The 27,057-nt window shown below is 47.2% G+C and overlaps 1 protein-coding gene across 1 annotated transcript; it reads left to right on the top strand.

The window, feature by feature from the left end:
- Positions 1 to 24,261, top strand: LOC144153417 (neprilysin-1-like). Its single transcript, XM_077685064.1, has 6 exons — positions 1 to 57; positions 8,612 to 8,932; positions 10,824 to 11,137; positions 15,391 to 15,745; positions 19,804 to 20,178; positions 23,938 to 24,261. The coding sequence occupies exons 1-6, from the start codon at positions 1 to 3 to the stop codon at positions 24,259 to 24,261; spliced, it is 1,746 nt and encodes a 581-aa protein (XP_077541190.1).
- The last annotated feature ends 2,796 nt before the right edge of the window (positions 24,262 to 27,057 follow it).

The following is a 27,057-nucleotide window of genomic DNA, read 5'->3' as shown; positions in this document are numbered from 1 at the left end:
ATGCAAGGAGACGAAACCGAGGCTGATGGGGCCGAAGGAGACAACCGAGAAGAAGAGGTACGCACGATTTCAAAGGGCGGTCTGTTTTACGTGTGTTTGGCCCTAGTAAAAGGCCTGGTTGGGCACATTTATGTTGCAGGACTTGCCGTCGTCGCGCTGTAACACTTTCGGTGTCTCATGACCCCTGTACTTAAGTTAACCTTTTGTAGCTGTCATTCCGGCAGAGCGACGACATGGTACCAAAAACACACAGCCGACCAATATGTAGAACATGCGTTGTTATTTGAAAATAAAAGTGGATTCGAACAAATGATGTCATTTGATCAAGCATGTGTTTTATGTGGCATACTCGAATGAACAACAGCAGCTTTTTGTAAAGGGAACATGCGGACAAAAAAAAAGCCTGTTTTATTCGAAAGATTCGGTGTTTTATAGTGCCCCCAGCATTGGTCCTGCAGCAAACAATGCTTTATTCACTGGGAAATTAATCAATTTAAGTTAAAGTATTGATTCTTCGGCCAGATCGTTGTGTTTTTGACTCCTGTCATGACGTAGCAAGGACAGGTCGTCGAGCGAACGCTAGTGAGTTCTTTACTCTGCAGCAGACTTCCGAACACACTTTTATACCGTTAATCCTCCTACACGGCGCCGCCATACTGCGCGAGACCGCTGCCTGTCTTGGCTTTGTTTCTTACCGTATTTGCAGCTGGCTTGTTTTAAGAGCGAAGCTGTTTAGCAAATCGTAAATTTTCGTGTCCGCAGTTACAAATACCAAGAAATTGCCGAGCACGCACACATGACCGCGGGCCTCGCGACGACCGCCTGGCAGTTAATAAAACTAGGGAATGCCTAGCGCTCGTGTGTGCGTACCTCGCGACAACAACCTAGCGTTGCCTGCGCACGTTTGTGAAGCCATACCCACTTGGGCAGATTGGCGAAGATTGGCTAAAAAAAAAGCTCCGCTGCTCCCCGTACACGTGGCAACACTTACTGGAAACGAGAATGATAAGTCAGAGCGTATACGCCCCTCCAATATGAAGTCCAGTGAATATCACTTCCAAAAAAGGAAAACAACTTTGACTTATAGCAACAACTATGAAGTGAAGGTCGTTGCTGCAGCGAAAAAGAAGCAAATCGTCTGCTATCGTGGACTTAAACCTTCGTGTTGGTCGTGAAGGTCGCCGACAGCTTCGCTACCTTCAAGTCTTACGCCTTAGTGTGAGCTTCGTGCATTTTTTGTTCCGGTATGTATTAATCGCTTCGTGAAATATGTGGTATGCTCGAGAATTACAATCTGCCTGCGTCATGTGAGACAACTCCAAGGCGCTAGAATGCTGTGAAGCTATAGTGCACGCAGTAGCAACAGCAGTACGCTCTGCTTCTATGTTTACGTCTACTTTCGTAACTTCCATTGGTTACCCCACAATTTTTACGGCTATAAAATAAACGGTTGGCCGAAGCCAAATTCAGAGCGCGACCGGGAAACGAGAATGTCGTGCGGCCGTGTTGCTGGGTAGTGGGGAAACAACACAATCGTGCGGTGACTGCCGTCGCCACGTTTATCTCGATCGCGAAGCCAGCGCACCACAACAAAGAAAACGGTGGATTGAGGTAGCCGATCCAGAGTCAAGCAACAAGCCGCGTTTCATCACCGCGGTAGTGTCGGGCATCTCCAAAAGATGGCCACACAAAGTAAGCGGCAAGCTAGTGGGGACGAGCGTCACCGCTATGCCGTTTAAACTGAGGCCCGACACTGTCAGCGAAATTGTGTTGCTAAGAAGGATTGTCACCCCTTATACTTCCCAAGCAGGGCAGGCGAGCGTTGACCTCCCCAGTCAAAATCTGCGGAACTTGTGTGGCGCTAATGATGTTTTTTAGGCGTTCGTATTTAATGCCATTCCAGGCGGAATGTAAGCAGCAATTATTTTGAAGGCTAAACCACGTGTTCATTCGATGCGTCCGGTGGTAAACTATGCACCACTTCGGTGATGTCCTTTCTCAGGGCCACTAACACTAACACTTACACTAACACTAACAAGCGCCCACAGACTGGAAAAACGCTAACATTATTCTGATTCGTAAGAAGGAAGATTCCGAGGACCTCAAGAATTACAGACCTATCAGCCTACTTTCCGTTGTTGACAAGCTGTTTACCGAAATTGTAGTTTGTTGCATAGGCAACAGCCATCAACCCAGAGAGCAGGCTGGGTTTAGGAAAGGGTACTCAACCACGGATCACATCCCTGTCGTCAACCAAGTGATAGAAAAATCCGCCGAGTACACTAAACCCCTTTATTTACGTGGCATTTATAAATTACTAGTAAGCGTTTGATTTTGTACTCACCGCAACATTTTTAGAACTACTAAACGACCAGGGAATAGAGGAAACCTAGATAAGACTTCTAGAAGATATATATAACAGATGCACGGGCACGATAACCCGCCACAAGCAAAACGATAAATTTCCTATCCGTAAGGAAGAAAGACAGGGAGATGCCACCTCTCCAAACCTATTCACAGCATGTTTGGAGGGGGTATTTAGAAAGCTTTATTGGTAAAACATAGGGTTAAGGATAAACGGAGAATACTTGAGCCATTTGAGGTTTGCGGACGACATAGTCTCGCTGAGTGAGACTGCAGAACACGTGCAAAGAATGCTTAAGGAATAAAATCAGAAAGGACGCCGTGGGCTTTAAATAAATATGAATAAATTTAAAGTACCGAAGAATAAGCATACCAAAAACGTCTATTTCAGCTTAGGAAATGAAACGCCAGACGAAATAGCAGAATATATGATAACTACCTCGGACAGATGGTCAATGCTGACCCCAACCTTGAGACAGAAATCCGGCGCAGAATACGTATGGGCTAGGAAGCACTCGGCAAGCACTCCCAAATAATGAATAGTAAGCTACCTCTGTCACTCAAAAGAAATATCTACAACCAGTGCATACTGCCGATAATGACATACGGAGCTGAAACTTGGCGCCCTACTAAACAACTAGATTGCAAACGTAGGTCGGCTCAACGGGCCATGGAACGAATAATGTTATGAATAACACACTCAGGGACAAGAAACGAGCTACCTGGAACAGAGAACAAACTAGATTGACGATACCATAGTTCAAATAAAGAAAAAAAATGGACTTGGGCTGGTTTTGTAGTGAGACGACGCGACAACGGATGGGCAACTAGGGTAACATAGTGGATACCAAAAGATGGGTATAGAAGAAGGGGAAGTCCAACAACACGATGGAGGAATGAAATGCGGAACTTCGGGCGTAAACAGTGGACTCGATTAGCGCAGGACAGTAGTGGTTGGAGGTCAATGGGAGAGGTCTTCGTCCTGCAGTGGACCTGAGCAGGCTGATGATGATGATCACTGTGATGATGATGATGACTAACAACTGTGTACCCGCGTTTCTTGAAAATGCGTGCGAGAGCTTCACTGATATGTGGGACGTAGGGAACCGCAGCATGCTTTGGAGCGCTTCTTGTGGACGCTTCTGCTTGCTCACCTTGATGCATAGTTGTGTTCGTCGCCCTCTTTGCCTCTTTTCGGATAAAGTGCTTTGGGTAGCCATTCCGTTGCAGGTCTCTTTCGATCTTCTTCATTTCTTCTTTCAGGCTTTCCGGTTCAGAGCACGTCCGTTTTGCTCTGTTCACAAGTGACGTCACCACTGAACGTTTATGGGACATGGGTGTGCCGAATGGAAGCTCAGGTACCTTCCGGAGTGCGTAGGTTTCCTGTACACGCTGAATGATAGTCCACTCGGGGAGCGTTTTACGAGCGTGTCCAGAAAAGGAATAGAGCCATTGGATTCCTCTTCCACAGTAAAGTTGATTGAAGCCTCTGTATCATTCAGATGATGTAGGAAGCGTCGAACATGCTGCTTGTCCATGACGCAGAAGCAATCGTCGACGTACCGTACGAAGAGCTTCGGCTGTGGTTGAAATGATTCCAATGCTCTTTCCTCAATCGCTTCCATCGTCAAATTTGCGGTTGTGACCGAGATCGATGCCCCCATGGCCGTCCCAAACGTCTGCTTGTAGATGTCGCCGTTATACGTAAAATACGTATTGCTTAGGCAAAAATGGAGGAGCTTGCAAAGCTCGGCGGCATCAAACGGAGTGCGGTCCGGAAGCCTTTCGTCCAATTCCAAACGTTTTCTGCAGGTTTCGACTGCCAGTTCGACAGGAATGCTTGTGAACAGTGAACACACATCGAAAGAAACCAGGACGTCGTCATCTTCCAGAACTATACCCTTCAACTTGCCAATAAAGTCTTCCGAGTTTCGTAAATGCGTAATTCCCCACCAGCGGTTCAAGGACCTTGTGCAGGTAGCGGGACAACCAGAGGAGCGGCGAACGTGTAAAATCCACAATTGGACGTAACGGGGTTCCGTCCTTGTGAATCTTGGGAAGTCCATAAATTGCAGGCGCAGACCCGTTCGTGCAGAGAAGGTGATAGTATAGGCTTTTCTTTGACGGGGGTAAGCCACTGAATATCTCGGAGAGCAATTTCTGCAAATCCTTTTGAATTCTCGAGGTGGGATCTTTTGTAGCTTTGGAGTACGTCGTACGGTCCTCGAGTAGTGCCGACAACTTGTTCTCGTACGCAGAGCGGTCAAGGACGACTGTAACGTTTCCTTTGTCGGCAGGGAGCACAACAATATCTGCGTTCGACCGCAGAGACTGAATGGCCTTCTGTTCCGCTCTAGTGATGGCCTGTGCATCTCTTGATCCTCGCAACCTGGAGAGAACACCGATGGCGCTTGTGCGTACTTCATCTTGTACGTTTTTCTCCAGTAGTTGAACTGCGCTTTCGACAGCGCATATCATCTTGCGGGCATCCGGTGACTTGCCTTGGTTGAAGTTCAGGCCCTTTCCGAGAACTTGAGCCTCTGCGGTCGATAGCTCGTACGACGACATGTTCCGCAAATCGAAGCTAGGCAGAGTCTGCCTCTTTCCACCTTCTGACAGTAGGGCATTTAGCTTGCTCTCCTGAGAAGCCTCGTGTTTTTGGAATGGCTACCCAAAGCACTTTATCCGAAAAGAGGCAAAGAGGGCGACGAACACAACTATGCATCAAGGTGAGCAAGCAGAAGCGTCCACAAGAAGCGCTCCAAAGCGTGCTGCGGTTCCCTACGTCCCACATATCAGTGAAGCTCTCGCACGCATTTTCAAGAAACGCGGTGTGCACATCGCGCGCGTGCCAACTAGCAAACTGCGTTCTGACCTCGTCAACGTAAAAGACCCCCTCTCACGCTCCAAGTTCCCAGGTGTTGTTTACAAGATTCCGTGCGCCGATTGCAAATCAGTGTACATTGGCGAAACGGGCAATCTTCACAGAAGATTAACGCAGCACCGGAACGACGTAAACAAGGGCCATGCAAGAACAAGCGCACTGGCGGAGCACTGTGAGAAAACGGGACACGTGGTCGACTGGGACGAGGCGAAAGTTCTGACAACCGAGCGCAATCTGTCTTCCCGATTGCTGCTCGAATCCCTCATCATTCAGACGACGGCCGACACTATCAACAGAACAGACGGCAATCTGCACCGTATCTATGCCACCTCATTGCGACGCCTCATGCCCAATATATAGCTTCGTTTTCCACGCACATGCTCATTGTGATCAAGGTACCCGTAGGGGTACCGAAACGTCAAACCGCTTCTTTGACTTGGTCAGTGACCTACGTTTCATCGTCACAACCATGCTTTTACCTGACCAGACGGTATTCCGTCAAACTCTGGACTACAAGGAGTGAGTTAAATAGCAGTATTGGATACCGCTACGGAAGAAACATTGCCGGCGTCACCCCATTCCTTGCGAAGCCGGTCCTGTGCGGAGCGCGAAGAGTCGGAGCTAGGGGTCAGCTTCTGTATTAAGCAATCTTTCGAACAAAGGGAACAGCCAGCTGCTAATACCGACAACAGCGAAATTGGAAGACCAAAGCAAATACCAGGGCTTCAGGGCTGTCGGCTTTGGTAGAAGGCATTACGATTGCCGGTAATCTTATGTATAAGGTAAGAGTTTTTGCAACCTTGCCAAACGCTCGAAAGTATTGTATCATATCACTTTTCGTCGTCATGGCATGAAAGTATGCCGAAATGCATTATAGGGCTGCAAGAACTGTAGGTTGAGTTCCGAATAACCAACTGTGTGTATAGGCGCGTGGTGGTTTTATACCAAGCTTATAAACCAGTATGGAGGTTTATTGAGCAAAACGAGTCACGTCTACGGTAAAGATACAGTAACACTATGTTTGTTCAGGCCTGGAGGGATATTTCAGTACATTCCCCACAGCCATGTCTTCCCAGTATTCAGATTTGCGTTATAGGAAAACTGCACTCAAGAAAGGGAGGAGGAGAAAACTCTATTTAACAGTAACATCGAGCTGATTAGTAGTCCGGGTCCTCAGTCCAGGACAAATGAGTAAGAGTAATTTTTTCCAAGTCACAGATCGCCATCCCGGGTTTGTTCTTTACGCCTGGAAGAGTTAAAAGAGTTGAAGAGAGCTCCTTGGAAATATTCATCGGTTTCAATTCTTTTAATGTATGCCCGTATACTATTTATTGCGTTCGTAAGCGAGTATATCAAGCCTTAAACACCGTAATTATGTCATAATTGATCGGGTTTACACTCAGTTCCTTATGATAACAATGGTTACGACAGAAATACGGAACATAAAAGCCGCCTTCGAGTACTCTGGTGCCTGGGGCGTGATCGCGGTGGCGTAGCAAGAACCTTCTCGTGGTATTTGCATGTGAATAAATACCGCACGATTAAGATATCCACTTTCTTGCAAGTAGCCACAAGGGAAGCCAATTCGTGAAGCAGGAAATGTATGCCATGCATACAGCCTGAAAAAAGTATCATCACGATCTTTGTGAGCCTCCCAAACATCCCCAAATCTACTAATGAGACGTACGTTTGTGACGGTTAATGAATTCATTAATATTAAATATAATGCTTTGGGCACAAAAGAAACATTCATCAGATACAAGTCAACAACAACGAAAAAATAGAAGACAGCTGCTCTATTTTTTGCTGTGGGATGCGCGTGTACGCAGCACAAGACTGTTGAGTCGTTATAAGAGCATCTCAAAAATACTGTAGGGAAGCCAGTGCATTTGGATACTTATCTGTGCGCTGAACCTCGCGAAAGGACGGTTGAACACGAGCTTCTGACCGATACTCCGAAGAAAGTTGTTCTTTCCCTCCTCGTGTGCTGCAAACTTGTGGGGGATACAGCTTTAAATTATTCAGACGTGTCAGAAGCTTGCCTAAATGACTGAATTGCTAGAAATAGCTTTTTAATGCACTGAAGCATCAAATCGAGCGATTTATAGCACAGGCACTGCTGCCCCTCACAAGCGGAGTGTAACAGACGACAGCGGCGCGAGTCCCTAAGCCGACGTCAGAGCCAGGGGGCGCCACTCAAACATCTCACCACCAATGGCCACACGAGCCGTAGCAGCTACCGCTACAGTGTACTAGTACTACCGCCAATGTGCAAGGCAAGGAGAGACAAAGTTCAATAGACTCAAGAGTGCCACGGCTACGGGGGTCGTGAGGGGGGCGAGGATGATGCGAACGGCCTCCACGAGAGAGGACAGTACAGAACGCCAGCGCTCGGGGCTTCGATCACGCGCAAGCTGCGCCGGCATAGACGCCTGACTAGCAGATTTTAAAGACCGTGCAGCTGGAGTAGGAGTCTTAGCTGGCGACGGGTGAGGTGCGGCTGTCGACGCAGGCTATGGCACAAATTTTGTGGAAGACTGGTGGGTTGCTCCTGGATAGCGCTCTGGCAGAGCTTCTGCAGGAGGATACTGCTTCTGCTGCTCACACCGCAGGACCGGTAAAGCCATGAAGTCCTCCTGTGACTATCATGGAGATGAGATCCGCAGATGTCTGCTATAGCTTTTCCGAGCTTTTTTGAGGCCAGTGTGACGCCGCTCTATTAGCATGGCTTTTTCTGACTTGTAGTCAACATGGTTTGCGGCCTTGAATTTCAAAATCGCCTTCTGATCGCGGCGGACAGAGCAGTTAAGCAATGTGGATTCGTGCGTTTCGCTGCAGTTAGGGCTCTCAGCAGAACAGGATGCTCGATCATGACTGTCACCGCACTTGGAACACCGAAGCGAAAATTCGCATACGTCTGCCACGGGTCCGAAGCGCTGGCATTTTTTTTTTTTGCATTGCCGAGTTATTTCCACGTAGTCATACACACGGTAGCGCGTGTGACCGATTAGGACGTGCTCAGGTGTGTTTTATGTGGAGAACGCGATTTCGACACTCTCTGAAGTTTTTCCTAGTCTTCGAGCGGACTTAACTGGCACTGTGAGGCGCTACGCGTAGCGTATCACTACGGGTAAGAGAAAGCAAACGTAGAGGCAAATTAAATAGCACAGGAATATGCATAGGCCACACGCTTTTTTTTAAACTGTCTCGATAATACGTTTCTACGAGTCCTTTTTTACTCTAAGCTACTAAGTGGAGAGGCACAAATATTTAACTGAGAGGCAATTTCAGCGATGCATTCATGACAACTTTCACGCGGGATGACGAAAACTGAAGGTTTCTCTGGTGTCCTCTACGCGGCAGGACGGACAGCAGGGCGATGAAGAGCCGGAGGAGCTTCCCCCGGCGTCGCGAAACGTGCTCATGCAGGCCCGTCCGGAGGTGTTCGCCACATTCGAGGTGCTGACGCTCATCGGCGTCGCCTTGTACGTGCACCAGACGCCCCGGCCGTCCAAGTGGCCGCTGCGCCTGCACTGCAGCAGCCTGGACTGTTTCAACCTGCAGGCCGAGCTGCACGGCTCCATGGACCTGGGGACCCATCCCTGCGACGACTTCTACCAGTACGTCTGTGGCCACTGGGCAGAGAAACACGGCTCCTTCGAGGACCAGTTTCGATACCTCGAGGTGAGTCCGGTACTGCCTCCGCACCTTGGCTCCCCGGGTGCTGGCTTGCGACGGGCAAGCTCTTCTCTTCAATCCCGTTTCATCCCATAACGCGGAACACCATTCTATCACCGAGCTTTCTGCCTCTTGTTCGTCTTGCATGTGCAGCGTTCCCGCTCATGGCAGTCCTTTCAACAGTGATTATTCTGCAATTTTTTAGCGAAATGAAAATTATTTTGCACAGCTAATATTTGGGGTGAATACTTGCTTTGTGCACAGTTTGAAGTCGCGCACCTCGCGCGACTGGGTTCCTGAGCCATGGGAACTATCCCATAGAAATGCATGGGGAGTTAGATTTGACAGCGAATTACACAAAAAAATATTCACAAACCTGAAATGTTCTTTTAGCGTTTTAATCGTCACGTTGACTTCTAGCTTTATGTCAAATATCATTTTCTAAAGTGGTTTTTCTAGGTTCCCGAGAGGTTGTAATTTTGAGCGAGAAAGCTGGGTATGGAGTACCGGCCAGGATTCCTTTAGCGATTAGCAGTTGTGATCACCATGCATTTTGTTCCTATTACGACAAAATGACGTTAAAAAGTACTCTTTTTCTAGAAGCTGCCTGTTTTTTCCTTGGTGTCCTGCCTGTGCGTTTGCTCAACATGTTGTTTCGCGTTTGAAAAATCGCGACAAGCACTCGAATTTATAATTTTACCGTATGCCTGACGTACGGATAGTATTGTTATTTTTTATTTATTAAATTGTGCAGGCTTTACAAAGCTCAAGCAGGAGTGGTAATACAAGAAGAGGTACAAGAGAAGTATACACACGTAACTTAGCGAAAAACCAAAGTAAAAAAATGCGGAGAAAAAAAAAACACTATGAATGTCGAAACACGAGTAAAAAATAACATGACGTCAAAAAAAAAAGACGCGATAGAAGGAAAAATCAGACCATACAGAGGAACAACAATGCGCCAATACAGCAACCCCTGTTCGGGACAGCAGCACTTCGGCACAGATAACCTCCAAGTTGTCTACTGAAGAATCTGCAGTTTAAGGTAACGAATTGCATTCTTCAATCCTGCGGCGAAACAAGGAGAACTTGAAAGTGTTAGTCCTGGCGAAAAATGCCAAAAGGTACGAAAATATTTGTTCAGAACGATTATTCACAACGCACACTGCAAAAGCGTAAGCTCCTTTGGGAGAGCGTGAAATATGATAAAGCCCAAGGGAGAACCGCTTTTCTTATTCATGTTGATAACGACCTTTTTTGTCTGGAGTGAAGCAACAAATGCCAGGCAAAAGATTTCCCGTAGACGTACTCAAATCTGCGAGTTCCGACAAAAAGCTTTGTCAGTGTATCTTTCTGTGAAGAAAGCGATTTTGCTTCAGTTTAGCGCGTCAGAATTCGCTCATGTCCATTTTTTACGCCATCAATTCTATTCTGTGGGGAAGGTTTGCCAAAAGCTAACCAATAAACATGAATTCCACGCAGCTGTAGGAGTCACTCACTTCTACACATGTAAAAGCGTCCAAGCTCTCACGGGGGCTATGTCTGGGTGACTGCACCGTTGTTCTGATCATTGCAATTATGATTCAAAATGCCATCCATTAACTTGTATATTGAGTGCACATGGTTGAGTCCAGCTAATAATTGATGTTCGGCAACCAAGGTACGTATCTGGTTTTCTAAGTGCATCAAGGCCCCCAGGGCAGAGGGAATGTTGTAGCCCCACGTAGTATGGCTTGAGCAATGCGAGCGAAATGAACGGGATCAAGGCAAAATGTTGGCAACGTATGGAGAAAGGTGGCAGGAAACGCGTTGCAGCCCACACGTTTCTTGGAGGACGACAGCGAGATGTATACCATGGACGCGGTTGCACCAGCGCAGCTGTGCCATGCATTCGCAGGCGAAAGTGTACTGGGCGGCGAACGCGAAAGTTCGTGAACGTGCGGACCTGTACCCAGACGCTTCGAAGCCGCTGAGCACGACAGACAAGGTCATCATGAGCTACGTGGCGTGCGTCGAGGTGCAGGACAAGAACATCGACGTGCCATGGATCATCGACAGAGTGCTCTTCGTCGGAAAGGAAAAGCCCGGGCACTTCCTCGTCCCTACCGGCGGGAAGCAGCGATCGTCCGAGGTGCTCTCCATGCTTATCACGCTGGCGATGGACTACGACCTTGACGTACTCTTTGAAATGAGCCTCGCTCCAGACGACGGGTTCGTGTACCGTTTACCACTGCGCCACAATGGCGGCGACGTGGCGATTTTTTTTTTTACACTTCCCTTCTATAGTCACAATGCTGTGACCGTTTTATTGGATAGTCGAAGCCAGGCCGTGGTATGTGATGAGGACACAGCGTAGCAGCCTACGGTAGCAGTTTTCAATGCTCGTTATCAGTTACGCTTCACTCAAGTCTGGCCTCCTTTAATATAAGGGCCTTTTGTTAAACAACGCCTTGTTCTTAAATACTGGCCTTGGAAGGAATTTGGAGGTAACTTAGATATCAAAATGTCTGCGGCGGGTTTTAGACGCGGGAAAGAGTCATTTTGAGGAACTTCATTAGGACGTCAGCTAGGTCCAAATATTGTATTCTTCAGTAGAACAGACTGTTGGGCAACTTGGCCCATATTTGGTAAAACTTGGAGCGCGATTTAATAATGACGACAGAAAGGAGACAAGCACAAGCGCTCACTCGCAACCACGTAACCAACGAGTAGAGAAATTGCAACTTCAACTACAAAGTCACACCTGCTTGCCTAATGATGCTGCTTTAATCATGAACAATTGTTCTGCACGTTGAGAGAGTTCCCCCACCCTCAAGTGATGCTTAGAAGATCTTCTCGCGCATGAAATCAAGTTTACCAGGCTTTGTGTCTGCTGGATCTTGAGTACCGATTGCCGAAAGCACATAGTTCAGACGGGAAACTATTGGTTAGCAGTATTCATAACAGCTCAATCCACACCCTCAGCATGTATATATACGATACTTTAAATACTTCTAATCGCTGCCTCCAGAGTCCGTATAGGGCTATTCATAGCCGTCTATCGATAGGGCCAAAGTTTGTTTCATAGAACAAAACTATCAAATGCCCATCGGTTGCATTGTGACTACCTTGAGCACAAATGTCGTCAGTTGAATGTAGCATACAGCATACAGTTGACGTTGTATGCTGTAAAATATGACCCGTTGGCGCACCCTGCCAGAAAAGATCGGCAGAAGCACCCCCGGGAAGACCGGAAGGAGAAACGAAGCTTTGTTTTAAAAACTCAAGTTCTCCTAAGCACTTTATCTAGTGGATCGTGCGCAGAAGGCTTACATGTAACTGAGTGTTACTGTGACGTAATACTGAGTGATGTAACTAGATGCATGCACGGTGGGCGCAAACCAGTGCCTCTTTACGGAGACGTGGTTCATTTCGGAGCTGGAAAGGCTGTGGTCGACTGATCTTCAGAGTCCTTTACGACGTCTCCTTTCTCTGCGTCTCTTAGAAGTACAAAGACGCGTGGGACTATCATACGTTGCGACGCTTCCCCTGCTGTGTTTGACGCTGTTGGCTGTTCCACAACACATTTCTTGATAATAATCTCCCCTTTTCCCCTGCGTAAGAACTCCTCACTACTTTTAAGGACCCGCAAATTTATTGTCCTATCATCATCAATTGGACCGGGCCCACCCATTGCAGTGGGTGTAGAAGGAACACCATGCTTCGTCGGTTTAAAGGGACAGAACGATTTGTGTCGAGTGTATGTTCTCTATACCCAATGAAAGGGCATCCCTTAAAACACCGTTACGCGTCACGGTTTTGCTGATAACGCCCCAGAGCTTTATAAATCGAAAATTTTAGATCTACGAGCCGTACTTGTCCTCCCAAAAATAATGCGGACAACCATGACACCCAGTAGCGCGGCAACGTACTTTTGTCTGTATGCGAGATGAAAAGTTGTATTTAAAAACTTGTCCCCAGTTAAAAAAAAACAGAATTGCAGGCTTTCTTATTCCTTTGTGTGTTTTGTGTAATCGCTAGTATATTTTGCGCGACGGCGCCATCTGGTGAGGTTGGACGGTAGGTAGAATGCTAGTTTCACGTTGTGGAAGTCGGCAGTTGGATTCTCCCCGGGCGGATCCTTTTTTTTTAAACCTGCCGTTGGCGTTTTTGTAAACTGAAAACGAACATTTCGGCAGAAGAAACGCTCCTGAAGCAGCCAGAATTGTCAGAGCTCCTTCCCTGCGTCTGTTTACTGACCGCTGCCATTGATTCTGGGCATGGAGTTTCAGTTAGCCACACTGAGAGCAGCCCAGCGGCGATGGGCGGCATGCCTTTAAACTTTTCAAAAGAACGTTTAAAAATACATGTACAATATATACTTGCCAATATACATGTACAATATATACTGGGAATTGCCAGTGCTTACTCGACTATATAAAACGCTGGCTTTTATGTGAACTAGAGAACATGTACGCGACTAAAATCGATGCTCTATCCCTTTAAACGCTTCACTTTTTCGGAGCCAACGCGTTCCTTACAACTGAACGCCGCCGTTTTTAGAAGCCAATGGTTATTCATTGGGCGTGCTTCGCAGCCAATGAACACTTCAGGGGGATGTTTCACTGCCAACTGGAATTCAATTCCCAAAACTTCCGCTAGGTGGGACACTGAGTGCTCTCCGGAATTGTAGGTGTTCTTAGCAGACCTGATCCTGCCCGTCAATTGGCTCTGGACTGGAACTGTTTGAGCTTTAAGGAGAATATGCTGCTTACCATTGTCATTAGTGAATGCGATTACACATCTTGGGTCTCGTTCTCTCACGGAGTGATTATTTGTGGCGTATTCACCATCATGCATTCACGTCGTACAGTTCAGTGCTGTAAAGGAGCCGTTCCGTCATACGAAAAGTGCAGCCATAGCGACTCCCCCGCGGACCCAAATCCTGGAAACCATCGCCGAGACAAATCGCATTAACACTGCATAAAAAATTAAATTACCATGTCCGGGTCCGCTGCGTGCACTGTACTTCCGATGCGTTGCAATAATTCGACAGCCAGTTTTTATGTAATGCTAGAGCGTTTGCCGGGCCACCACGCAGTACTAAAAAAGTGCTAAAAAAGCAATTTTTTAAAACAGTGCAATCACTTTACGATGTTTCAAATATGCTTTTCAACCAACTGGCCCGAAGCTCGCTCCTGTTGCGAAAGCGCGACCGGTCTGCCAAAATAATGTCGCCCATAGTGGAGCCTATTCTCAGCTACTAAGAATTTCAAAAATGCTGCCGCGCCGTCATTAACCAGTGGTTCATACAGTGCAAAGCCGATTTCTTACTGTCTATGCCACACCGGAAAAATGTCTTCTGTAAGCAGAGGGATGATGTGATGTCTGCGCTGCAGGTGCTGCTACATCCGCGACCACCCATGATGATGGCAGGGTGTGAACGGAAAATATAAAATCGTTCAGCTCAAAGATCTTGATGTCACCAAAAATTTGGTATCAATACGTGTGCCTTCCTACATTGTTTCGCCGTGCTTGCAGCGAAGTGATCTGTCATTTTTATATGGCTTTTAAATTTCCGTCCTTCGAGTTCTCTTAAAACGATATGTGATGCAGTGCTGATAATGTCTGACGATGGTGGACTCCCTGTGTACAAATATCGCTCACAGAAATGTGAGGCTTCCAATTTTAAAATGAACTGAATTGTATTTTTGAAAGGCAATGTTTGCAGCCATAGTGCATTCAATGTACGAGAAGAAATTACACACTGCTGCTAAGGTAAGCGAGGCAAAAGGCGACTACCTGACGCCTGTCTGGGCCTCACATCCTGAATTTTTTGCATTGCAATGCCGCATTTCAAGAAAATACATTTGTTCAGTGCACCTGATAAAAAATGCACGGCCAATTCAAAGCACACTTAAAAAACTGTACGCAATTTTGCACACTTAAGAAATAACAAAAACAAGATAAGAAAGTGAACATAGAGCAGGATATAAAATACATGGCAATAACTAAAAGTAGCACGAGTGCTTTTACATGAATTTTAAATGTAGCAGTTACCTTTGACTGACGTGCAATTTTTGGCAATTGCGTACATTTATTTCGAAGATAAGTTATACCGCATTGTATTGAATGGGTTCCATAGGACGTTCGAATTCCTTTTTTAGTATATGGATCCCGCCTCAATTTGTAACCACATTCTGGCCATTTGTAATTCGGTAGGAACGGCGGCGTAGCATCACATTTTGAACCATTTCAAATTCGCATAGCTAAACGGTGAAGATATATGCGTTCAATAATTTGGATTTCGTGTTTTTGAAAACATGGCAGTGTATGTGCACCCGGCAAAAGGATTTCAATTTGTAACACCTTATTTTGTGACACCTTATTTTGTAAAAACACCCCTTTTGTTAGAAAACAATTTCTAGTTAAGCATCGAGCTCCACTAGCCACTTGTACAAGCACCAGCAAAACTCACCTCGCAGGTTCGAGAATCGGAGCGTGTTAACCGTGGGCCACAGTGCGTCGCTTCTTCGTTGGAAGCGGCACCGGGAGCGTTACCTGACACCCGAGTCGATGGCGCGGTGTGTGGAGAGCTTCGTGAACGTCATGTCATGCGACTGCGCTTTGGACAAGGGCACAGCGGCAGCTGTGGTCGCCATAGACTCCGAGGTGACCACAAAGATGGCTGCGGCCGGTGCGTTCACGACCACGGCAACGGGGCGCCGCTTCCACCTCAGTGAAGTGCCTTCCACCCGCGCCAGGGTCTGGGAGCGCATCGTCAGAAAAAACCTCCAGGCCACGGTCAGGGAGGCGGATTTCGAAGGAGCCACCAACGAGGTGGGAGAAGTTTGCACTATCGGCGTACGCAACTTGTCGGGTCGTAATGCAGGGGGTTGGCGCTAGCGAAACGAGAAAACTGGTTAGGAAGGCTGAACGGTACTACATATTTCATTGTGCTATGTAAGGAAAGTTGCGTGCAAGAAACAAGCGTCTGGTGGTCATTCAAAAAGTTACCCTCTCTCGTGCGCATCACGGCAAATGCAGTGTAGCGCACATCACTCTCCATGATACACAATGTATTACAGCGGTACAATTTACGTCAACCTATAAATTAAAGGAAATGTATTCGGTGGCGGCACCCTCGTTAACAGCCTGCTATCTCCCGAGTGTATTATCTAAGTAGCGGGGAACGTAACGCTGGCTGTTTAGACGCAAGTAAACGCGGCTCAAAGCTTTCGTAACTATTTCCATAAAGACTCCGTCCTGAAGTGGCCGAAAGTGGTATGGGGACTGAACAAATGCTTTAAAAGAAAACAGTTATTTTTTTCTCGTAGCACCATGTCTATGTTTTTCATGGCTGTTAGTGTCATGTGGGGACGCCACCTTATGCGCTTAAGCGGCACACTAGTAACTCTTTGCAGGCGAATGATTCTACCGCACATGTAGGCTTCCTTAGTCACCTTTTGCTTGTTATCTCTTTTGTAAGTTTCAGTTCTTCCGCATTTTTTGCGCTGGTGAAAAGTTCAGGTATAGTTTTTAGAAGAGGACGCAATCGGTATTTCCGGCCGATTGAATTTGATTACTTTGGCGTGGTCAGCCCATGTCTGTAATAACAAAGCCGAAATGCTTTGGGCCTTTGCTAAATACAGTATAACATGAACAAAACGTTTTGAGGCGCCTATGTACTGAAGAACCAAACTTACTGTTGTTGAATGCCATGCTAGATAAAACGCATTTCAAGCTGTCTATGGCCAATCTCTGGTATGTCTAGGGCAATTAAAAATCAAACGTTCAGCAGAAAAGTTGAAATTTCTACTATATATCTTCGTGCCTAGCTCAAGGTCATTCGACGTCCACAGTGAGCCTAGTGCCGCTTCGGAGTACGTTATAAACATAGACCACGCCTTCGGGTCGGTAGCATTCCCAAGTTAGTCACCTCGTGGACGTGAAAAATCTTATGTCAAAGCCGCTTGTTAGTAATGAATGTGTGGCCAAATGGGAGCACGCACACTTGCCTGGCATGGCGAACACTTCCCTGGCACGGAAACTTAATCAGCGGCAGATATTAAAAAAAAATTAAAGCCTTCTACTCAATGTGAAAGTTGTCGGTAGTGCAGAGCAGTGATTCGCCATAAGGGGCTGTGGCGCCGTAATCCTTCATTGCTACCACCCAATGCAATTCAAATTTTCCGCTTTCCCAGTGCTCGCGCGCCCCTGCCTGAAACTGCGCCAGCGGGAGTTCTGCAGCAGGAATACGCACAAATTAGAAGTACGCTCTTCGGAGACTTTATTTCCAACGTTTCGACCTGAGGCAGGTACCTGTCTCAGGTCGAAACGTTGGAAATAAAGTATCCGAACAGCGTACTTCTACTTTGTATATATATATATATATATATATATATATATATATATATATATATATATATATATATATATATATATATATATATATATATATATATATATATAAACTTTCATTGACACACCTGGCCTAAGGGCCGCCACGTTCCGTCGTAGCGGCGGTCGTCGCCGCGTAAGCCGGGGGCTTCGAAAGACAAGCGGTTTATATAGTCATAAACGTTCGAAACTCGTGAACCACTGGCGCCTGGCATACATCTCCCCGTTGTTTAGCGCAAAGAAAACTGCAGGTACATATCAGGCAAAATATACGTAATTAACCGGCAGCGTCCGCGTTCATTTAGTTAGGAATGCTCGTACAGTTGCTTTTACTAAGCGAAAAAAAGTGGCAGTGCAACGCCGGCAGGTGCGGAAGGAAAAGCAAGCACAAAAAAAATTGGGCGCGTATCCGCTCCTTTCGTTGCAAATGTCGACGAACTACCATAGTCGACTGGCGCCCCTGCCACGCAAACGCCTCCCTTCTCTTTCCCGCTCACCTCTCGTGCTGTTCCTCTCCCGTCCCGTTCCTCCCAAGATACCACGCTAAAGGTTTGCTCAAGTCAATTTAAATTTACCGAGTTCTACTGCTCCAGGACGGGTGCCTTGATGTCAGCGCTGACGTACGGCGGCGACGAGGGGGATTCTAGGCGCCCTACTACAATGTTTATATAACCACGATGCCATGCTCCACGTGCATCCAAAACTAAACATGGAACCTATCTAGTGGCACCTTTAGTTAGTGTTGCCGTTTCATTTCTTAAAATTCCGCGGGCAACAGCAGGCGACGATTTTCTGCAGCTGGGGTAGTATTTCAGTTGATATCGCGAAAACGAAGCATCCATTAATTATTTATTAAAGGAAGACTGCAAATATTACTTATGTAATTATTTTCTGCCTGCCATTTGCGCATTTTTTTTTGTTCTTGTTCAACAGTGTTGACAATTACCAAGACCGACATTAAACATAGACGTTTAGGTTTGGCTATTTGTATATAAGACTATTGCGCAGGTTTAGTTTCACTTTGGCCGGAGGGCTTAATCGAATCACTGACAGACAGACAAACAAACACAGGCAGAACAAAATTTCTGCGAATAGATCCATTCGGCTCTGGAAACGCGCTGAGTGGCCGCTTCTAGCCCGAAAAAGAGATGACCAATAGTTGTCACAGCTTAAACATGCACGCTTTCCAGCGGAGCAAGGCACGGGAAACTAAAGCAGTGCCCAGACTGGTACTGATAGATAAAATCGTTTCCTTGCATGAAACAAGAAACTAAAAACATCCAACATGGTAATATTGTCCCGTATGGAACTCGGGGCCTCGCAAACCCTGAACTAAAATGGTCTTAATTGCTGCGAACTGATATCGGTGGCGCAGAGAGCTGCTGACGCCAAGCGCGCTACCGAGAGTCTCATCCTTCTTTTTTTGCCGTGTGGTGATGCTCGCAGCGTCAATACAGACGAGCCAGACGTTTAAAACAGTGTGGCGGGAATTTTTCTCGGAGCTCGTGCTAGATCAGGCGCAATAAAACTCGTAAGCCTGCGAGCTGTGTCAACATGTAACTTATGGTAGATGCTGCTCGATATGTGTGCATGCCACTATACCTCAATCCTATTGCCGAGATGACGTGTGTGTTACTAGCAAGGAGGCGTAGTCTTTCAATTGCCAGATTTTCGCTCTTTTAGTTTAATTAACGTCAGATAGACCCAATGTTGTAAATGTCCTAAGTTCTATGGCGTCACAGACACGAAAGCTTGCAAGGCAGATGTAAGATCTATTCAGACGATTGAAGTGCTAATGAACTTCCATGTCCTGTACTAATACAAACAGCCCACATACGATATTCTACAATTGCGGTCCGCAGTACAAACGGAACAAATAAGCCCAGGCGCGAGCCCACTCTGCCCAGTCCAAGACTCCCAAACAATTACAAGATTTCACTTCCTGAATGTTGTCAGAATGACATGACGCCGGCTACTTCTTTGCGGACGGAGACAGTCCAAGAAGAGGAACATTACGTCAAAGTCCATCAAGTCGTCTTTGTAATTTCCCCCTTGCCTTTTTGTGGCCTGCGCCTGTTTTGTAGGTGCCTGCGACACTTTGTTGAATCTATTGCTCGAAGAAAAAGATTTGAGTCTACTTTTGATAGAAGTGTGTGTGTTAGGGTAAAAATACTCATGGCTTAAACATTGCCTGAAACTTCTTTGCATGTACACAAAGTTTCAATGCTCCTGACAACCTACTCGCCCTTAGAGTAGAAAACGAAAAGCTCGTACCTCAATGCAAACGTCCTCTTTGTAATACTAACGCCTGGATAAGACATAAATTGTCTTCGTGCGGGTTTTAAGTCGTATATGTAGCGAGTCAACTGCCCTGAGACATCCAGCCGCAGTCAGACGACCGGACTTAATATATTCTGTCTGCTTCCCCAGAGAAAACCTAAATGCCTGTTCACATGTTCACATAACGTGACCTCCCCTTTTCCACGACTCTATTCAAGGAATTGAAGCCGCCTGTGGCTGGGAAGCGCCACGTGAGTGAGGGTTCCGCGTCGAAGTGGAACCTTACTGACGAGGACATTGAAGTTTACGCATCCGACCCCAAGATCTTTGGCCTGGTGGACGAGTCGCTGTTGCTGAACCCGGACCTCCATGTGCGCTACTTCGTGGCCTTCCACGTCGTGCGCGCACTGGTACCATTTGCGTCGCATCGGCTCACTCGGCTCCTGTTCAGCGACGACAATGTGACGGCTATATTGCTGTACTCGGCGGATGTGTGCGCCATGGCGGCCAGCAAGCTCACGTCCTTCGCTCTGGCCAGCTATATCTTCCAGGACGTGCTGTCGCCGCGACGGGTGCAGCTGGCTCAAGACCAGGTAGGTGACGTAGTCACGACCTGCTCCGTATTCCTATATGGGCAGGACGCGAACTTTGGGTTGAGTTTCCGCGTAACATCAGAGAGGGAAGAAAGCCCAGAAGGTATGAACAGAGTGCAAAGTGAGGAACACGATACACACTGGTAGCTGATGATGTAGCGGCGGAGGTCTTACATTGTTGTGTGTGGTTTTAAAGGGACCCTGCAACGCTACTTCAACTTCTTTTTTGAAATCTTAAATGTTTGCAGAGTGTAGTCAACGAACTCATCCAGTACGTCGGAGATCGCGAAGTGCATACCTCAGTCAAAAACTACTGCCCTATGCCCATCAGATAACTTCGAAACCTGTTCAAAGGATTTTTCTCTCTTTCCCGGTCTTGGCATTCCTCGAACACTGGAATTACATCATTCAAGTGGTGTAGCGGCTCTTGGCCGGCTTTTCTATAGTTGCAGCATTGAGCGCATTTGATAACCACTTTAAAAAGAAAGTATCAAAAAGTGAAAGCAGAAACGGAAGGCGTATCTGCTGCGACGAGGACATCACGCAGTGCCGTACTGTGCTGGCGATAACTGGAGCTTTCGCAGTGATTCGGGATGCGAAGGAAAGGGGGAAAGCGTCTATAGGAAGTGTTGCAGAGTCCCTTTGAAGGGTCCACCAGAGGTGTGAACGGCTCCGCGATAATTTACGCTTGCACTCAACGTACCCGTAGGTGGCGCTTTCACTGTTTTCAGTCGACAACAAAAACGTCCCTGCGCTTTTTTCCCCTGTCACCGCCCCTTTTTAAAACAATGAAGAACCGAATTCGCTGAAAGAATTACTGAAAGATAGTCTCAGAGAATATGTTTCATGTCTTTAGGCGAACTTTCGCGCCCGTGGGCAAACATTATACGCGCTATACTCGTGAACTTACAGTGTGCTTCTTCGTTGCTTATATTCCGCCCCCAGATTTTGACAGCCGTAAAATTTAGACGCACGGCCGGGATATGGATGAGCGTCATTGCAGTAAACGGTTAACATGGCGATTCCCTATGCGCGCGGCTGTGTTAGACGACGTCACGTGATTCGCCATAGCTGACTTTCTTGAACACGTTTCTCGGTATGAACTTCGCTGGTGGCCGTTCGCGTCGGCAAGAGCCGGCGCGGGTTGATGTTGAATTTAACAATTTTTTTCGAGTGTTTTTGTGAATAGGGCCTCGGCGCCCGACTAGGTTAGGGTGTGCTAACCTTCAGAAATTACGTTTCCACACAGAAATCACGTGTAAGAGTTTTTTTAGAGCGCCGTTGTGATTGTCCTGCGTGTGTGGAAGTTTTGTTTCTCTTGACCGGCTCTTCATATTTCGACATGTGAGAAAAAAGCTGTGCTACACGGCCCTTTCACAGGTCTTCGTAAGGCCTTGAAACCAATTGACTATTGATTACCCCATTCTAAATATATGGTGCGAACTTATAAGTGAGCTTTTATTTGTCACTCGAAAGTCGCCATGTAGCACAGGAATTTCAGCTGAAGCGGACAGCCTTGTGTACCTGTTCCATGCTATTAGCTGTGGCGGTGCGCGCAATCTTGCGGCTATATAAATAAGCATCCTGATACTGCCTTATGGCGCATAAAATGAATGTAAAATCGCACATTCACGACGAATAGAGTGGAGCGTGCACGTGCGCTAATTTCCAAGCCATATTTGCCTGCACAGTTAATTCTTTAAACGATGAAATTGCGTGCTCTGGCGTTATTAGCGCATTGAAAAAATTCCTGAGCTCGCGCATAAGGCCAGGTTCAGACTGTTGCCGCAACTGTCGTAATAACCTTAAAGAATGACGTCATTTCACGTCTCAGCCAACCGAACTGCGTGACACGCCGTTTTTTTAACGTCCATATATGGACGCAAAAAAAATGTAAGACTACCGATGTAGCAGCCATTTCCTGAGATATAGCTTACGATATGGCTGTTACGTCGGTACTCTGAACACAACCTGAGGCTGTTGGCGCGAGCATTTCGTCTCATATTTTTATTATGCATTACAGAATTCGCTCGGCATGAAATGGGAGGGACAAGAGTTTTGGTCATCTTTGATTTTTATTTTTGCTTGTTGTTTCACGTAGTTTCTTTGTCAAATTTTCTTCAATAAATTTCATGGATTCCTGGCGTGATGGCTATAACTGCAATAAGAACGCATGTTTTAGGAACAAACTTCCCCTTCGGAGCAACGTTTCGGTTGTGGCTTTGCGTGGGTCTACGCTTCAAATGTAGTGCTAGAATAATCATCGACGATACCAACGCAACGAAATGTATCGCTACACATTTTACAGATAGTGGTGTCCTCAAGAGTAGCCGTTGCAAGGTACGTGATCCTGTCTAGATGAGGACGCAAACTGACGCTCGTACTCGATAAATGCCAGCGGTATTTGTTTCCGCTTCTCACACTTCGACTGATTTACCTGTCGCAACGAGCGCGACACGCCGGGCCTGTGTGGGGATCCTGAACCATTTGGAGCGATCACGCCTGGTAGAGGCAGGCCGGGCCCACTTCACGTGTTTGCGTAAATTGGAGCGTTTCCGCTAAATTTGTCACGACAAACAACCAACATGAGCCCCGACTACGTCGACAACATAAACTTATGGCTCTTCCAGCCTTCTATATTTTGCTAACGACGCATTCCGCAGCGGCCCATTGCAGTCTAGCTATGGAGGAAACAAACTGCAAGGACGTTGAGGGCAGTGATGGCGAGTGTAACGCTAGCGCCATTTAGTTTAGGCCGTTTTAATTGCTTGTTTTATACCATGGTCCCTGAGACTACACCGCGTGTAAAATATGGTGATCGCGGAGGCCATGTGTAGGCCATCGCCTCCGCGCTCAGCTGCCGGAGAAACGCCGCATCGGGAGCTCATCACGGAAGCCGTGTTTGCTCTCGCATCTGTTCACGGAGACCAAGAGGAACGGCCTATACAGTTGAACCTCGTTATACCTAACACTGATATAGCGAATTACTGGCTGTAACAAACCAAATACGAACTTCGGTTGGTCACGCTTCATTTCAATGACACTTATTCTTTAATAACGAAAGGGAACCCGTCAGTGCCGTGCGCAGTACTGGATATAACGAAATGCACCGAACGGCCCCATTGCATCACAAGAAAACACGCATGCCGAGCGGCTAACTTTAAGACATCGCTGTCAAACTGCAAAAAGTACCCCTATCGCTTGTTTTCGGCTCGGCGCATGCTACGATATCATCTTTGGCGCAATTAATTCTACAAGACGGCGGCTGACCTCCAAACGCCTGCAGCGCTCGCTATACATAGGGCAACGATGGGTATACGCAAAAAAAAATGTTTTGTGTGTGCTTATTTGATCATGCTGGCCAGAAGAGAGGAGCTGAGGCAATGCCACGATAGCTGTGGTGACGAAAGCATCTCGGCATGGATAGCGTTGCAGGAAAGGTGCACTTTGTGACAAAGTTATGCCATTCTGTCATTACCAGATCTTCGACTGTTCTCAAAAGTAGCAGGATTCAATGTGCAGTAAACCAGATGTTGATGCTGGTCGCCACTGTGTCGTCAGACCGGTTTCTTGCAATGCGTGTCATAAGTCTAAGGTATACACTATGCGCTCAGTGGTCGTAAAAACCGGCCGCTAAATCCTGCGCTATTCGGGGTCCCGCGTATTGAATTATGCCCTCAAAGCATGCATGTGATTTCAAACAAATGCGCTTTTGCACGAAGCTCCTGACCACAACCCGCCCTTTCGTGTCGCACGCAGGTGGAAGCCATACGGAACGAGACACTGGGTTCCTTGTCGTGGCTCGGGCAGAGTGGCCAAAAGACGGCCCACGAGCGGCTGTCTTCTTTGCGTTCCTTGGTTGCTTGGCCCAAACGGCTGAACGCTACTGATGCCATGGACGTGTACTTCGCGGTGTTGCCGGACTTTCGCGGCTACTACGTCGAGCTCTACCTGGACTCCGTGGCCACCCTCAGACGACGCGAGAGGGCCCGGCTGCTCCTCCTCGCAGCGGGCGATGCGGCCAAAGGGGACAATGGCACCCGTGTCGCCGATGGGAGCACCATGTTTGAAGGGCTCAGGTAATGTACGCGACGGCAAGGAATTATGTAAGCCCACAAGAATGTGCTGCAATGTTTAGTTTGCGTCGTCGCTCGTTAGTTGTTTGCCCCGTCCAATCGTATCTGTGTGGTTCTCAGTGCTGCCACAGGCAAAGAAAAAGTAGTAGTAGATTTTTGCTTGAAAAATCAGCAGAAATCATTAAAATTTGACTCAAACATCAGCAGAAATCAGCAGATTTTTCTATTCAAAACAAGTAAGAAAGAGCAACTTTCCATTTCAAACTTCTTTTTTAACGCTCGTTAGCCAATTCGTGCACGCGCACGTGTATGGTGGCTCCGCGTAGGGGTATAATACGCAAATGCAGCTATGGTTCTTTTCTTTTTATTTCTTTTCGGGTACTATATGTTTTGTGCGCGTCGGCGTCGCAAGCAGCTGATCCTTGTACTGCGGGTACTGTCGTCGCTTTTTATTAGGTTAATTCCGGTGAGTTTCATTAAACTGACATTTATACCCCTTATGTTATTACATTGTTACAATAAAACATGCATTTGCTTCGTTCCTACTGAATTTTGAGGGGTTCGCAAAGAAGTCATATCGGAAACTACATTTTTAAAGCAAAGCTTTCTAGCTCTGCCAGCCAACGGTTCTTTCGTGGCGTACGGGACAACAAACTCCCAACTCGGCGGAAGCGGCGGCGGGGGGAGGGGGGTTTCATCCACGGAGTACACTGTAGATGGCGCGGCAAATTTACCCAGCGTTGCCCGCGCGGAAGTGCCTGCTCACCGGCGGCGGCGTCGGCGGTACGGCTTTGTCGTCTCCTCTAGCGACGGTTGTTTTTGGGCCTGTTTTGGCGCAGCTTCGCGTCCATTGCGAGATGCCTTTGCGCGGCTTGCTTAATTTGTCTGACAGCACCAACAGGGTAATCCGCACCCGACGGGATTAAGTGGCCGTACGGCAATCATACTTTAAGGATTGGTTTGCAGGGCGGGAACCACATACGGACATCTGGCCGCTAGAGAAACGCTACCTTTTGCGCACAGCTTGCCACGAATGGGACTCAGTTTCCTAAATTGGTGAATACCTATTCGGTTGTGTTTTAAGAGGTATTACAAAAGGCAAAAAGAACAACTGGTTCGGATAAATAGCGATTATAAAAGTTCCCTCAGCTTTCTAGCAGTTCTCAAACTTACTAAAATAACTTGTTTAAATAGGTATAAATGGGAATCATTAAGCTCACACGCCGAATCGTTTCGGTGTCTGCGCTTGTGTCGCGCAGTGGTGTAGCCACAAGCTAGCACATCAGGATGGCTAGGTTCCGCTGTCTCACCGTCCGAAAGACGCTCCTCTCCGTTTTGTTTCTCCCGCCTCACGGCCGGGCTACAGCGGCGGGGCGACGGCGTCCGCCGCTCTAGCCCGGCCGTGGCCGACGATGCTGTTGCGTTCGGGACGCCGCCCCCGCCCCCGCGAATTCAAAGTAATGGCTGGCAAAATCTGTTTTCACTCTTTGTAGAGCCACGTGTGTGAATTCAAGCGACGTCTCATGGGTAATTGCTGTGGATGTCGTATAAAGCTTTGCTTTCCAACCACCTTCCAGCGTGGATTGGAGCCAATTTTTTTTGGTTGGCTTTCAGTTCTTGACGAAAAGCCAGTCAGAACAGGCTCTCGGAAAAATGGCGACGCCCCGATTAACTCGAGCCGAGGTCAAAATAGTGGTAGCTTTCGGTAACCTGATGTGCAGAAAGCAAAAAAATCAGTAGATTTTGCACTCTTATCACTAAATCAGCAGAAATTGAACATCATCAGCAGATCTACTGATAAATCAGTAGCAGTGGCAGCACTGGTGGTTCTCTACTCGGGAACAAGTTAAGAACGGCAATAGCTCATGTACAATATCACTCCGCCTAAGCGACGGACCCGGATGTCAATGGGCGAGCGTTTTGAAAGTACATTGCTATGAATGCGTGATATCATCTGCCTTTTCTCAATGAAATTGTTTGTCATCGCTGAAGTAGGTTATAAGCACATTGAGTAAAAAAAATCACGGAAACGGCTCGTACAATGTGCAAAATATTCCCTGTAACGCACTACTTGCGCCGCGTGGAGTAACATCGGGCTGCGGTGATGAGGTACAGCGGCAACTTCTGTGGCCGCTCTTAAGTTGCACCACAGTATACGCCTCGAGCTTCGCGATCGCTGCGCCGCCTGCCGTCACTTCTCCGCGTCGTTGACGGGATGTGCGCTGCGTGGCTGATAGGGGCTCGTGCAGTGTTTTGGTTCTGTTTCACTTGTTTTCGCCTTTCCGCGCCCTAAAAAAAACTTGTTATGGTTACGTCTATGAGCAAAGAGTAGGTTTAGGTCACTTAAAAATCAGCTGCGTCTTCGTAGAGTGCGCGATCGCCTGCAAGAGCTACTCGGGGACGCGGTTTTGCACGCCTCGTCGCCGCTCTTCCGGGCGTCGGCGGCGGTAGAAGCATATCACCCCTGTCATTTCCAAATACGCCAGGCACAAATGAATTCTACTGTCGTCTCATTTAGACCTGATACTAGCACAGTGAGAGCTTGGCTTCATTTTGCAGCGTGGACAACGAATGCGGCTTCGTTTCGAATATTTACGTCGCAGAAAAATGTGTTTTGGGGATGGAATTATCCAATCCCGGACAATAACCTATGCCTTTTATAAGAATATAAACCATGTGTAAATGTTAGGTATATTACAAGCCTGATCGTTAAATATGTGCCCACACACGCCTAATACCAAGAACCGAGGCAATCTAATATGAAACCACGCAAAATGCTGTGCAAGTGCGGAAGTAACATAAT

Source organism: Haemaphysalis longicornis, unplaced genomic scaffold (assembly GCF_048455015.1).
Source record: "Haemaphysalis longicornis isolate Haplotype H1 unplaced genomic scaffold, Haemaphysalis longicornis Haplotype H1 scaffold_9, whole genome shotgun sequence".
In the NCBI taxonomy this organism is placed as follows: Eukaryota; Metazoa; Arthropoda; class Arachnida; order Ixodida; family Ixodidae; genus Haemaphysalis; species Haemaphysalis longicornis.
Note: the sequence above shows the minus strand (reverse complement) of the source record. Positions and strands in the feature narration are given on the sequence as shown.